This window comes from Stomoxys calcitrans, chromosome 2, assembly GCF_963082655.1.
Source record: "Stomoxys calcitrans chromosome 2, idStoCalc2.1, whole genome shotgun sequence".
Classification (NCBI taxonomy): Eukaryota; Metazoa; Arthropoda; class Insecta; order Diptera; family Muscidae; genus Stomoxys; species Stomoxys calcitrans.
Genome location: NC_081553.1, coordinates 67,044,999 through 67,059,998, shown reverse-complemented (window position 1 = coordinate 67,059,998; position 15,000 = coordinate 67,044,999). Strand labels below are relative to the sequence as shown.

At 39.2% G+C, this 15,000-nt stretch overlaps 1 protein-coding gene across 1 annotated transcript; it reads left to right on the top strand.

Annotated features, from left to right (window-relative positions):
* The first annotated feature begins 712 nt into the window (after nucleotides 1-712).
* On the top strand, nucleotides 713-5,740 carry LOC106085880 (sarcocystatin-A). Its single transcript, XM_013250324.2, has 3 exons — nucleotides 713-830; nucleotides 912-1,027; nucleotides 5,387-5,740. The coding sequence occupies exons 1-3, from the start codon at nucleotides 762-764 to the stop codon at nucleotides 5,589-5,591; spliced, it is 390 nt and encodes a 129-aa protein (XP_013105778.2). The 5' UTR covers nucleotides 713-761; the 3' UTR covers nucleotides 5,592-5,740.
* The last annotated feature ends 9,260 nt before the right edge of the window (nucleotides 5,741-15,000 follow it).

Below are 15,000 nucleotides of genomic sequence, written 5' to 3'. Positions count from 1 at the left end.
TAGGTCGGATGGGATTGTAAATAGGCCAAATCGGTCCATGTTTTGATATAGCTGCCATATTAACCGATCTTGGGTCTTGACTTCCTTGACTTTGCACGTGGTGTTCCGTCATGACTTCCAACAACTGCGCCAAGTATGTTTTAAATCGGTCCAAGATCTGATATAGCTGTCATATAAACCGATCTAGAATCTTGATTTCTTGAACCACTAGAGGACGCACTTCTCATCCGATTTGGCTGAAATTTTGCACGAAGTGTTTTGTTATGATTTCCAAAAACTGTTAAGTGTGGGTCAAATCGTTTCATAACCTGATATAGCTGTCATATAAACCGATCTGGGATCTTGACGTCTTCAGCCTCTAGAGGGCGCAATTCGAATCCGATTTGGGTGTATAAGATTAGGCCCGGCCGAATTTAGCACACTTTTACTTGTTAAGTCTATAGGTAACATAATAGATGGCATTAAACCACCCTAAACGTAAATATTGCATCTAATTGATCGGATGACTCAAAAAATTAACAATAATATTAAAATTGTATATGACAACTTAAGTCATATCAATATTGTTGGATGATTATCGGCACACGATTGCCATTCTACAGACAATACTGGCTCTTTGGTGGTGTGCAATTAAAGCACATATTTATAAAAGTCAAACTATTGCCAAGTTATAAGCAGTCGATCTGTAAGCATTCATAAGAAAACAACGTTAATCTGGTCGCAAATATAAAGCGAGCGCAAAAAAAAAAAAAACAACAAAAATGAAAAGCATTTTTATAATTGCCATTTTGGGTGTCGTTTGTGTTGCGATAACCGCTCGACCCAATGAGGTAAAACTTGATTCGGAAATAAACTATAAGCATTTGTTTGTTAAATTGTTTATATACCAGTATTTGCTGTTTTTATTTTAGGGATTACGACTTGGTGGTGTCACAAATTTGGAAGGTGAAAAACTTAAAGAGGCTGAAGAAGTTTTGGAGAATTCGCTGAAAAAATTAGCGGCTGGAGAAAAGGGTCCACACTATAAGTAAGTACATGTTTAGGCATATTATAATGGCTTATAATGTAAGTACTCGTACACTGGTCGACAAAATTAATGCAAGTTTAAGTTGTTAAGGGCAATACACGTTCAAAAGCACGGAGGTACAATTACTTGAGGGTACAACCCTCACAATCCTAAGAGCAATCTTGAAATATTTTGATCGATAATCCTATAAAGTATAACTTTTTCCATCGATTTGATGTACTAAGTTAATCTAGCCATGTTCTTCCGTTTGTCGCAATAGCAAAAATGTAGCAATCCGTTGGAGATTTTATAAAAGTGATTATACCCACCGCCGAAAGATGGGGGTTATATTCATTTGGTCATTCCGTTTGCAACACATCGAAATATCCATTTCCGACCCTATAAAGTATATATATTCTTGATCAGCGTAAAAATATAAGCCGATCTAGACATGTCCGTCCGTCTGTCTGTTGAAATCACGCTACAGTCTTTAAAGTAGAGATATTGAGCTGAAACTTTGCACAGATTCTTTCTTTGTCCATAAACAGGTTAAGTTCGAAGATGAGCTATATCGGATTATATCTTGATATAGCCCCCATATATACCGATCCGCCGATTTAGGGTCTTAGGCCCATAAAAGCCATATTTATTATCCGATTTTGCTGAAATTTGGGTCAGTGAGTTGTGTTAGACCCTTCGATATGCTTCGACATTCATTAACTTTGCCTAAATCAGTCTAGATTTGGATATAGCCCCCATATAGACCGATCCGCCGATTTAGGGTCTTAGGCCCAAAAAACCATAAAAGCCACATTTATTATCCGATTTTGCTGAAATTTGGGACAGTGAGTTGTGTTAGGCCCTTCCACATCTTTCGTTTGTTTTTGGTCCATTTAAGGCTCATTTTTTACGCGATTTGTGTGAAATTTGGAACACTGGTTATTGAGAGGACTAATACAACTCGCTGTTCCAAACTTCAGCGAAATCGGAAAAATGCATCTTATATGGGCTCAAGGCCCTAACATATCTAAATATGGTACGATAAGGACCATATTCGTTTTGATGTCTAGTGAACAAGTACAACTCTTTCTTGAAAATTATAGTGAATTCAAGGGGGGTTATATTAAGATGTCGACCATATCTGGACCCTATTCGCTATGGATGTCAAGGTTATCAATGCAACTCACTGTGCTAATGTTCAACGAAATCGATTACTAAATTCGCCCTTTAAAGGTCTAAGAATTTGAATCGGGTGTTAGATATATATGACAGCTGTATCCAAATATTGCCCGATAAGAAACACACTCAGCACATATAATGATAAGCTTAGTGCAACTCACTGTACCAATCGGGAGATTGGTGTATATGGGGGCTATATTATGATATAGACTGATCTGGACCACATTCTGCACAAATATCAAGGAACTTTACACAGGTTGTGCCAAATTTCAGCGAAATCGGATAATAAATGGATATGAAAGAAGTCGACAATTCTTTGCGCTGTATCTTTTTAAGGCAAACAAAGAATAATGAATAAGAACTGTCTTGCTGTTGGAGCTATATCAAGTTATGGTCCGATTCGGAGCGTAAATGAATTGAATGCTGAACATTGAAGAAGTCATTGTGTATTATTTCAGTCCATTCGGATAACAATTGCGCCTTGTAGGTGCTCAAGAAGCAAAGTCGGGTGATCGGTTTATAAGAAAGCAGACCATATTGAACACGTATGTTGAACCTCATAGCAGAAGCAATTGCGCAAAATTTCTGCCATATCGGATGAGAAAAGCGCCCTCTAAAGGCTCACGAAGTCAAGATTCTAGATCGGTTTATATGGCAGCTATATGAGGTTATGTAACGATTTGCGTCATTCTAAGCAGAGTTATTGGAAGTCATAACAAAACACCTCATGCAAAATTCCAGCCAAAACGGATGGGAATTGCTCCCTCTAGCGGTTCCAGAAGTCAAAATCCAAGATCGGTTTACATGGCAGCTATATCAGGTTATGGACTGATTTGAACCATAGCACAGTTGTTGCAAGTCATAACTAAACACCTCGTGCAAAATTTCAACTAAATCGTATAAGAATTGCACTCTCTGAAAGCTGAAGAAGTCAAGATCCCAGATCAGTTTATATGACAGCTATATCAGGTTATGGACTGATTTAAACTACACTTAACACAGTTATTGGAAATCATAACAAAACACGTCATGCCGAATTTTAGCCAAAACGGATGAGAATTGCTCCCTCTAGCGGCTCCAGAAGTCAAGATCCAAGATCGGTTGATATGGCAGCTATACCAGGTTATGAACCGATTCGAACCATACTTAGCACAGTTGTTGGAAGTGATATCCAAACACAACGTGCAAAATTTCGGTCTAATCGAGCGAGAAATGCGCCATCTAGAGGCTCAAGAAGTCAAAACCCAAGTTCTGTTTGTAAGACAGCTATATCAAAACATGGACCGATTTGGCCCATTTACAATCCCAACCGACCTATACTAATAAAAAGTATGTATGCAAAATTTCAAGCGGCTAGCAATAGCGAAATAAAGTAATAAAAGTGCTTTAATAGTCCCAAGTACCTAAGTCTGGAGATCGGTACATATGGCAGCTAGACGTCGAGTGTGAACATCTTTACCGACAGTAAAATTGCCATAAGGGCAATAACAACCAGGACCGTAAGGTCACGAACAGTCTTGGAGTGTACGAAGGAGATTAACGCCTTCTCTGAGGATCGGAAACCCGCATCGTTTGGGTGCCGGGCCATAACGGAGTAAGGGGAAATGAAAGGGCAAACGATTTGGCGGTGAAGGCCCGAGGACTGCCGTCAATAAACTTGGTTAACCCGAAGCCTTTCGGGTCGAGCAGTCCGAGTTAAGAGAGTAGGCGACGAATGCGCATGCAACATTGTGGAAAAGCGAAACGGTCGGTAGGACAGCGAAAATCCCATGGGGGGTTCCAGATCGTGAGAAAACGAGGCTATTACTGAAAGAAAGCAAGAAGGAGGTCAGTATAGCTTTTGGTACCATAACGGGACACATAGGACTACCAGCTCACTTATTTAAAATCGGTGCGGCAAGTGATAACATGTGTAGGGCATGCGGGGAAGATGATGAGACGTTGGAGCATTTCTTTTGTCATTGCCCGGCTTTCGGTCCAACAGATACCGGTACTTAGGTGGAGACACAATATCAGACGTGAACCAACTTAGGGGAGTGGCATTGAAAACAATTAAAGATTATGTAAATAGTACCGAATTCCTAACTTTTCTTTTAAAAGGTTACTTTATAGTTTTTAGAGCGACCAACAAGCCGATTACTGGCTTAGGTGTATGTCCATAGTGTCATGGGGCGGTTTAATATCTGGACCCTCTTTTCAACCTAACCCAAACTGATTTGCGTCGTATTGAACAGGGATGTCGAGGAGCCCAACACAACTTGCTATACCAAATTTCAGCGAAGAAGAAAAATAAATACGCATGTCATGGGCTCAAGACCTTAAATTGAGAAGTGGTTCTATAAGGCAGTTATGATGAAATAAAATCCCATCTTAACCATACTCGGTGCGAATGTCGAGGGTCTTAATGCAACTCAATGTGCGTAACTTCAGCGAAATCAAACATTAAATGCGGGCTCAAACCTTAAATCGAGACATCGGTTTATATGACAGCTATATCCAAATCTGAACCGATCTGGTCCAAATTGAAGAAGGATATTTAGGGGCCTAACACAACTCACTGTCCAAAATTTCAGCGCAATAGTATTATAAATGTAGCTTTAATGATCCTAAGACCTTAAATCGGCAAATCAGTCTATAGTGGGACTATATCAAGATAGTCCGATATAGCCCATCTTCCAACTTAACCTGCTTATGGACAAGAATCTGTGCAAGGTTTCAGCTCAATATCTCTATTTTTAATGACTATAGCCTGATTTCAATAGACACACGGACGGACAGAGGGACGAAAGAACAGATGGACGGACATGGCTAGAATATAAATACTATAGAGGGTCGGAAAAGGATATTTCGATGCATCGCAAACGGAATGGCAAAATAAATTAACCCCAATCCTTCGGTGGTGGGTGTGAAAACCTAACCATTAACTTATTTAAGATTCTAAATGCATCTATTATGGCTCGTAAATTTTACATATTTTTTGTATAAAAAATCATATTTCGGATATGCACTCAAAATTCGTTTTCTTACACCAAATTATACCTAAATACAAATTTTGATCAAATCGGTCCATTAAAAAAAAGTGCATATATATCCGCTCTCTAATTATTAGTAATAAAGGTCTATAACTTGTTTAAAAAATGTGTAAACGGTGTAATTTGCATACATCTAATAATCATTTCTGTTTCTTTTTCACCCCTTCAGACTTGGAAAAATGTATACAGCCTCAAGACAAACGGTATCTGGTTTGTTGTATAAAATGAACGCTGACATCATTGACAGTGAGAACGAAGAAAACAATAAAAACTGTAACGTCACCATTTGGTCTCAACCATGGCTGGAAAATGGCATTAAAGTAACATTTAACTGCGGCAAAGATGATGAATTAACGTTTAGGCATAGCGCCTAGTTATATTGAACCGAAGGTTATACATTTTTAAATCAAGTTAAATTTTTTTGATTTTTATAAGAAAGATATTATCATTTATTTTCTTGAAAGTCAGGCTGTGAAGAACAAAGAAATTAAAAAATAAAAAAAGAAATCAGCTTGAACCTAAACAGACGGGTACTATATCTTAAAATTGAATTTTAGAAAAAAAATAAAAAAATATGTTACTCAAGGAAAAATATTATCAAAATACTCTACAAACAAAACCGCCCACTGTGCTACGACCTCTGCGGCTTATGTTATCGCAAGCAAAAAATTTTGTAGTAATTGTTTTTTAATTAGAATTAGAAATTGAAATACTTGAAACATGCATGCCAAAGGCCGAACATTCAAACACAATATTATTGTCATAAAAGTAAGGATGGGTTTATGTGGGCAAATCCGACATTTGGATGCCCTGCACCACATTGTGTATGCAGGCATGAAAATTAAAATTTCGATCAAAACCCGTACACATATACATGGCATAGACACTCATGTGACATCGGCGGAGTAATAAAATTGACAAAACGGCTGCATTGTTGTTTCGGGCAGATCATTTATTTTCTGCACCATATTTTATATATAAAATTCAATGTGTGTTTTTTTTCTGTAGGTTTGTTTGTTGTATATTTGTGTATTCCTTATAGACTCAGAAACTGCTGAAGCGATTTTCTTGAAATTTTCACAGGTGGTGCATAATGATCCCGTGTTGAAAATGGGGTACATTTTTTGATAGCTGATGGGGGGGCGGACCCTCCCCCTTACCCTAATTTTCAGAAAAGTACTCAGCACATATAAAATTCTTACCAAATGTGGAAAGAGTTGCGTTCTATAAAAACTCAAGAAGTCAAGTAGGGAGATCGGTTTATATGGCGGCTATATCAGGTTATGCACTGATTTAGAACATAATAAGCGCAATTGTTGGAAATAACATCAAAACGATATGTGCGAAATTTCAACCAAATCGGGTAAGAATTGCGCTCTCTAGAAGCTCAAGAAGTTTAATCGGGAGATCGGTTTATATGGCAGCTATATCAGGTTATGAACCGATTTGATCCATACTACAGCACAATTATTGGAATTGATACCAACATCGTGCAAAGTCCCAGCCTATTTGAATAAGAATTGCGGTCCCTAGAAGCTGAAGAAATCAAGACCCAAGATCGGTTTATATGGCAGCAGTATCAAAATATGGACCGATTTGGCCCATTTACAATCCCGTCCGTCCGTCTATCTCTGGAAAGTACGCTAACTTTCGAAGGAGTTAAGCTAGCCACTTGAAATTTTGTACAGATACTTCTTATTGATGTACGTCGTTAGAGATTGCAAATGGGTCATGTCGGTTCAGATTTGGATATAGCCTCCATATAAACAGATCCCCCTAATTGATTTCTTCGACCCCTAGGAGCCTCAATTTTCCTCCGATTTGGCTAAACTTTGGAACAGAGACCTGTGTTATGACTTTCAACATACATGCCAAGTACGATCCAAATCGGTCTATAAACAGATATAGATCCTTTATAAATCCTCATAAGCCTCAATTTTCATTCGATTTGGCTGAAATTTGGCACAAGAACTTTTGTTATGACTTTAACAATCGGTTCCAAGTATGATCTGAATCTATAAATGAACTGATATAGCCCCCATATAAACCGATCTCCGGATTTGATTCCTTGAGACCCTAGAAGCCTCAATTCTCAACCGATTTGACTGAAATTTGGAACAAAGACTTGTTTAATGACTTCCAACATCCATTCCAAGTATAATTCGAATCGGTCTTTGAACAGATGTAGCCCCCATATAAACCAATCCCCGGATTTGATTTCTGGGGCCCCCAAAAGCCTAAATTTTCACCTGATTTGGTTGAAATTTGACCCAAAAACCTTTCCTATAACTAACAACATCAGTGCCAAGTTTTATCGGAATTGGTCAATATGGTGATATAGGTCCCCCTAAGTACCAATATTCCTATAAGATCAATTCTCAATTTAATTGCTACAAAATAATTTAAATACAAACCCACATAATAAGGGCAAATTTTTAGCGGAATCAATGGTGCTGTGTACTCAAGATTCGGCCCGGCCGAACTATCATTTGGCAATATCTCAAATATTTAGTTCAAAATTATTCTCCCCATGCATGTGCCGCTTAATCTTTTACACGTAATTCTGTATTTATAAACCTATGAAGCTTATCTTTTCAAATTAATTTGCGTAACAAATTAAACAAAAAAAAAACATTATTATACGCCAGTAAGTCTAAGCTCAAATTCCGATTACTTTGGTTGCTACAATTTCTTGAACCAATACAGCTGCTGATAAGCAAAATTAATAGCAATTTAATTTCTGAGCCCCTGGAAGGCGCAATTGCCTGATTGGGTCTAAATCTGTCTAACTTAACATATTTTTACCTGTTATACCCACCACCATAGGATGGGGGTATACTACTCTAGTCATTCCGTTTGTAACACCTCGATATATTGATCTATGACCCCATAAAGTATATATATCGTCTGGACATTCTGAGTCGTAGGACGGTCTCGACATTCTGAGTCGATCTAGCCATGTCCGTCTGTCGAAATCACGATAGCGGTTTAATGCGTAAATCTAGCCTCTTGAAATTTTGCACATATACTTAATATTGATGTATGTCGTTGGGGATTGCAAATGGGCCATATCGGTTCAGATTTGGATAAATATAAACCGATCTCCCGATTTGACTTCTAGAAGCCACAAATTTAGTCCAGTTTGGCTGAAATTTATCATGTGGTCTTCTGCTATGGCTGCCAAAAACTGCGTTAAGTACGGTCCAAATCGTTCAAGAACCTGATTAGTCTCCCATCTAAACCGATTTCCCGAATTGACTTCTTGAGCCCCTGGAGGTTCAAGAATTTTTATTCGATATGACTGGAATTTTGCACGTAGTGTTCTGTTATGACTTTCAAAAATTGTGCCAATCGGTCAAAATCCAGATGTAGATCCCATGTAAACCAGTCTCTCTATCATCCTTGTTCGATTCCTCGATCTTTAATTTTTGCTGGTTCGACGGAAGTTTGGTATGTAGGATAAAATTAATCCCTTCACTTTGACATCCAGGGATTTAAGACAAATGTCAATAAACACTACATCCTTTTCCCCATCCAATTCCAAATTTCCTTTCGCCAACGCAATGCACTGCATTCATAGGGGACTTTCCCTGCATGTTGTTTGATAGAAAAAAATCCTATGTGGCGATCCAGATTATGAGAAGACGAGGCTATTGCTGGGAGAAAGTTAGCAGGAGGTCTGTATAGCTTTCGGTATCATAACGGGACACATATGACTATGAGCTCCCATATGCAAAGTAGGTACGGCAAGTGATAGCATGTGCAGGGCAAGCTTTCGAAGCAGTAAAGCTAGCCCTTGAAATTTTACACAAATACTTGTTATTAGTATAGGTCGGTTGGGATAGTAAATGGGCCACATCGATCCATGTTTTGATCTTGGATCTTGACTTATTGAGCCACTAGAGGGCACAATTCTTATCCGATTTAGCTGAAATTTTGCATGAGGTATTTTGTCAAGATTTCCAATAACTTAGTATGGTGGATATCGGCCCATAACCTGATGTAGCTGTCATATAAACCCATCTGGGTTCTTGACTTTTTGAGCCTCTAGAGGGCGCAATTCTATCCGATTTAGCTGAAATTTAGCACAACGTGTCGCTATGATTTCTAACAACTTTGTTTAGCACGGTTAAAATCGTCCTATAACCTGATGTAACTGCCATATAAACCGATCTTGAATATTGACTTCTTGAGCCAATACAGAACGCAATTCTTATCCGACTGGGCTAAAATCTAGCATGACGTGGTTTGTTATGACTTTCAACAACTGCTCCAAATATGGTTCAAATCGGACCATAACCTGATACAGCTGCCATATAAACCGATCTTGAATATTGGTTTCTTGAGCCAATACAGAGCGCAATTCTTATCCGATTTGGCTAACATTTTCCGTGACGTGTTTTGTTATGACATTGCATTTCATTAGGAACGTCGGTATCCGTACCAAAGATGGTCCAGATCGAAACATATTTTGATATAGCTGTCATATAGACTAATCTGGCGACTTTGGGACTTAGGCTTACAAAAGGCGCATTTACTGCCCGATGCCTCTGAAATTTGGAACAATGAGTTGTATTGAAACTCCCAACAATTGTCCCGATAAAGGTCCAGATCAGACTATATTAAGATATAGCTGCTATATAGACCAATCTTCAGCTTTATGGCCTAAAGAACATAAAAGTGCTCATTTATTCTCCCATTTTGCTAAAATTTGAAACAGTGAGCTGTTTTAAGACCACCGGCATCCAACCCAAATATGGTCCAGATCTGACCATATTTAAATATAGCTGTCATATGGATCGATCAACCGAATTAGGGATCGATCAACCAAATCACATAAACAGCACACTTATTGCCCGATTTCGCTGAATTTTTGCACTGTTAGATCTTTTCGGCACCAGAACCAAATATGATTAAGATCGGACTTTATTTGGATATTAATATAAATATAGCAGTGTTATAATACATTTTGATAATGAAAATATCCATGGTGGTGGGTATCAAAAGTTCGGCAAGGCCGAACATAATGCATTTTTACTTGTTTTACTTCATTGATGAAAGTCAAAACAAAGCCAAAACAAAACCAGTTGAGAAAGGCAAAAGTCGGACGGTGCCGACTTTATAATACCCTACACCTACCCTACGAACATATATATGGGAGCTATATCCAAATCTGAACCGATTTCTGTGATATTCACCATTAATATCGAGAGTCCCAAAAAAATCCTTCCTGTCAAATTTCGAGAGAATCGGTTAACAAATGACCATTTTATTGATGTATTACTACAAATCGGACGAACATATATATGGGAGCTATATCCAAATCTGAACCGATTTGTGGAATATTCATCACTAATATCGAGAGTCCTAAAAAAATCCTTCCTGTCAAATTTCGAGAGAATCGGTTAACAAATGACCATTTTATTGATGTATTACTACAAATCGGACGAACATATATATGGGAGCTATATCCAATCTGAACCGATTTGGGGAATATTCATCACTAATATCGAGAGTCCTAAAAAAATCCTTCCTGTCAAATTTCGAGAGAATAGGTTAACAAATGACCATTTTATTGATGTATTACTACAAATCGGGCGAACATATATATGGGAGCTATATCCAAATCTGAACCGACTTCTATGAAATTCACCAGTAACATCGACAGCCATAAGAAAATCCCTCCTGTCGAATTTCGAGAGAATCGGTAAACAAATGACCATTTTATTGCTCTATTACTGCAAATCAGACGAACATATATATGAGAGCTATATCCAAATCGTAACCGATTTCTGTGAAATTCACCAGTAATATTAAGAGCCATAAGAAAATCCTTCCTGCTAAATTTCAAGAGAATCGGTTTCCAAATGACCATTTTATTGCTGAATCACTGAAAATCGGACGACCATATATATAGGAGCTATATCCAAATCTGAACCGATTTTTATGAAATTTATCAGTAACGAGAGTCTTAAGAAAATCCTTCCTGCCAAATTTCGAGGGTATCGGTTACCAAATGACCAGCCAATTTCATTAGGCTTTGTCTCTAGGCCGAAAAACATGCCCATACCAAATTTGAAGACGATCGGATGAAAATTGCGACCTGTTGTTTGCACACAAATTAACATGGACAGACGGACGGACAGACGGAATCAGAAAGTGATTCTGAGTCGATCGGTATACTTATCAATGGGTCTATCTCCCTTCCTTTTGGGTATTACAAACAAATGCACTAAGTTATAATACCCTGTACCACAGTAGTGGTGTAGGGTATAAGTTTTGTTTATCTGGTTCAAAATTATGCTATAATAACGGGTAAACTAGCTACGAGTATGTTGTACTGCAAACCATAAACATTGCATCAACGTTTTGGTTTCCTCAAACGCACCTGTTAGAAACGAAACGGAATGAATTTTTGAAAATATTTTCATAGAATGCCAACAATTCAAAACTAATTCTTTAATGTGAGCTTGCCAAGGATGTGGCAGTCTTGCTCTAGGACTATTGAAAATGTTCATACGAAATTTTACACATACACACGATATTTGCATATTTACAAGCATTCTATGTTTGCTATATTGTAATAATATTTTGGTGTTATAACCATTCAAAAATGTAGCTGGAATGTTCTCCAAATGGCGAATGAGCATTTATAAAATCTCTTGAATTTCTCAATGGTTCACGTAGTCATTGACATCATGTATTTCAAGGTAAGAGGGAATATAAAATTTAATTGCATTTTATTAATCAGTATCAATCATTTAATAAGACATAACTGTTGATGAGGCAAATATGCAGTTCGCAGGAGCAATTTTGTTAATGTCAAATATCACTGTTATTCCTATATGTGAGATGTGCGGGTATATGGTCAAAGGAGGTCTATAGGTGGTCCATAGTCAAAGTCAAATCGACCACTATATATTGGAGCTTTACCCAGGGATCCGAAGTGGGTACCTTTTTTCCGCTCCCTCTCCGGCACAATTTTTTTCGCTCCCCTCCACTTTCGCTTTTTTATATATAAACTACGACTTTTTTATACCCTCTACCATACGATAGGGGTATACTAATTTCGTCATTACGTTTGTAACGCATCGAAATAATGTGCTGAGATCCATCAAAGTATATATATTCTTGATCGACTTGACACTCCAAATTGATTTAGCCATGTCCGTCCGTTTGTCTGCCTGTCAAAACCACGTTAATTTTCGAAGGAGTAAAGCTAAACGCTTGCAAATTTCCACAAATGCTTCTTACAAATGCAGGTCCATTGGGATTGTAAATTCCATTAAGGAACAGGGGCAAACTTCTCACATATCAATGAATGCTGTCCGATTCAAGTTTCACCTCAGTGATTAGGTGTCACCTTTTTATAGCCGAGTCAGAACGGACTGCCGCAGTGCAACGACTCTTTGTGGAGAAATTTTTACATGGCTGCCATACAAAGAGGTACAGTACCTCATAAATGTCGCCAGCATTAGAAGGAAGTTACCAACGCTGAAATTTTTTTCAAATGTTCTCGCCAGGATTCGAATGCAGGCGCTCAGCGTCATAGGCGGACAAGCAAACCTTCGCCTTACGGTGGCCTCCTGAAACCGGATAAATAAAACGCTAAAAATTCATACATTTTGTTTCACTTATCCGTTATTTTCCACAGGATACGAAGGGACTCACGGAGACACCGGAATCTTGGAATAATGACGTTGATCGAAGGTTTATAATAACGGAATTTATGATGTAAGAATCCTTCAGGAGCTTCAAACCATTTAAGTCACCCGGACCTGATGGAATATTTCCGGCGTTACTACAGAAAGAGGCCGACTATCTGGCGCCTCATCTGGCCAAAATGTTCACAGCGTGCCTAGGATTTGCATATACTCCGAAAGCCTGGCAGGAGGCAAGGGTAATGTTTATTCCCAAGCCCGGCAAGGCAAGTTATGCGACACCAAAGGCCTACAGACCCATAAGCCTTACGTCCTTTCTACTCAAAATCATGGAACGTATTGTGGACACAATGATAAAGAGTATGACATCCAGCGAACTACTCAAATACGAACAGCATTCGTATTTCAAGGGAAGGTTGATGGAGACTGCCCAGCACGGATAGTGCATGAAATAGAAGAATCCTTCAATGCCAAAACGTACACTCTGGCGGTATGCATTGACGTCGAGGGGGCTTTTAACAATGTGCTGACTGACACACTGATCCAATCCTTAGACCAGTACCGGGTGGACCCGGTCCTTAGAGACTGGATAAACCATATGCTAAGGAACAGGTGGATAAATTGTGTGCCCCATGGCATACATATAAGGGAGTAAGTGGCACAGGGCACGCCACAGGGGCATTTTATTGCCACTCCTATGGATGACCAACATAAATGACCTATTACGGATGCTAACTGAGGAGGGATTTAAACCCGTCTGCTACGCAGACGATGTTGTAACACTTCTTAGGGGTAAGGATCCGAACGAGCTATGCAGAAGGGCCGAAAAGGTCATGCATATGGCATATGACTGGGCTAGACCCAGAGGTCTCAATGTTAACCCATAGAAGACTGAAATATGCCTGTTCACGAGGAAGACGAAGGTGGGCCATGCAGGGCCTGCCGGCGGATATCCGGGCGATCACGGAATGCGTGAAGTGGAGTGGTGCTAACGCGAGGACGTCGAGTCTGAACATCTTTACCGACAGTAAAATTGCCATAAGGGCAATAACAACCAGGACGGTAAAGTCACGAACAGTCTTGCAGTATAAGAAGGAGATTAACACCTTCTCTGAGGATGGCAAAATCCGCATCGTTTGAGTGCCGGACCATAACGGAGTAAGGGGGAAATGAAAGGACAGACGATTTGGCGGTGAAGGCCAGAGGATTGCCGTCAAAAAAACTTGGTTAACCCGAAGCCTTTCGGGTCGATGCAGTCCCAGTTAAGAGAGTGGGCGACGAATGCACTCGCAACATTGTGGAACAGTGGAACAGTCGGTAGGACGGCGAAAATCCTATGGGGGGATCCAGATCGTGAGAAGACGAGGCTATTACTGAAAGGAAGCAAGAAGGAGGTCAGTTTAGCTTTTGGTATCATAACGGGACACATAGGACTACCAGCTCACTTGTGTAAAATCGGTGCGGCAAGTGACAGCATGTGTAGGGCACGCGGGAAAGATGATAAGACGTTGAGGTATTTCCTTTGTCATTGTCACGGCTTTCGCGTCTAACAGATACTAACACTTAGGTTAAGACACAATACCAGACATGACACAACTTAGGGGAGTGGCATTGAAAACAATTAAGGATTTTGTAAGTAGCACGGAATTCCTAACTTACAATTTTCTTTTTAGAGGTTACTTTATAGTTTTTAGAGCGCACAACAAGCCGTTTATTGGCTTAGGTGTATGTCCATAGTGGCATGGGGCGGATTAATATCTGCACCATCTTTTCAACCTAACCTAACCTAATCAACCAGACTTTGGAGATGTGGTGATAGTTCCTCAGACAAGTGTTCAGCAACAACTGCTGAGAAGTCTCCTGATTCCCCAACCCCACCGCTTCTATGGACCTTCAATTTCAACTTGTTGAATCCCTAGGATGCAACTCCTTCGCACTTTTTGTGATCTGCGAAAGTGGTAACTTAGTATGAATACTGCATGTCTTCGGTCACCATCAGCCTCATCCAATCTGCCAATCATCAAGTCAGTGGTTGAAAGATTGGGATTACAGTTCATTAGTCTCCTAAATATGGATTCAGGATATGAGGAAATCCTTGGTATCCAAGCATGTGCCATTGGTC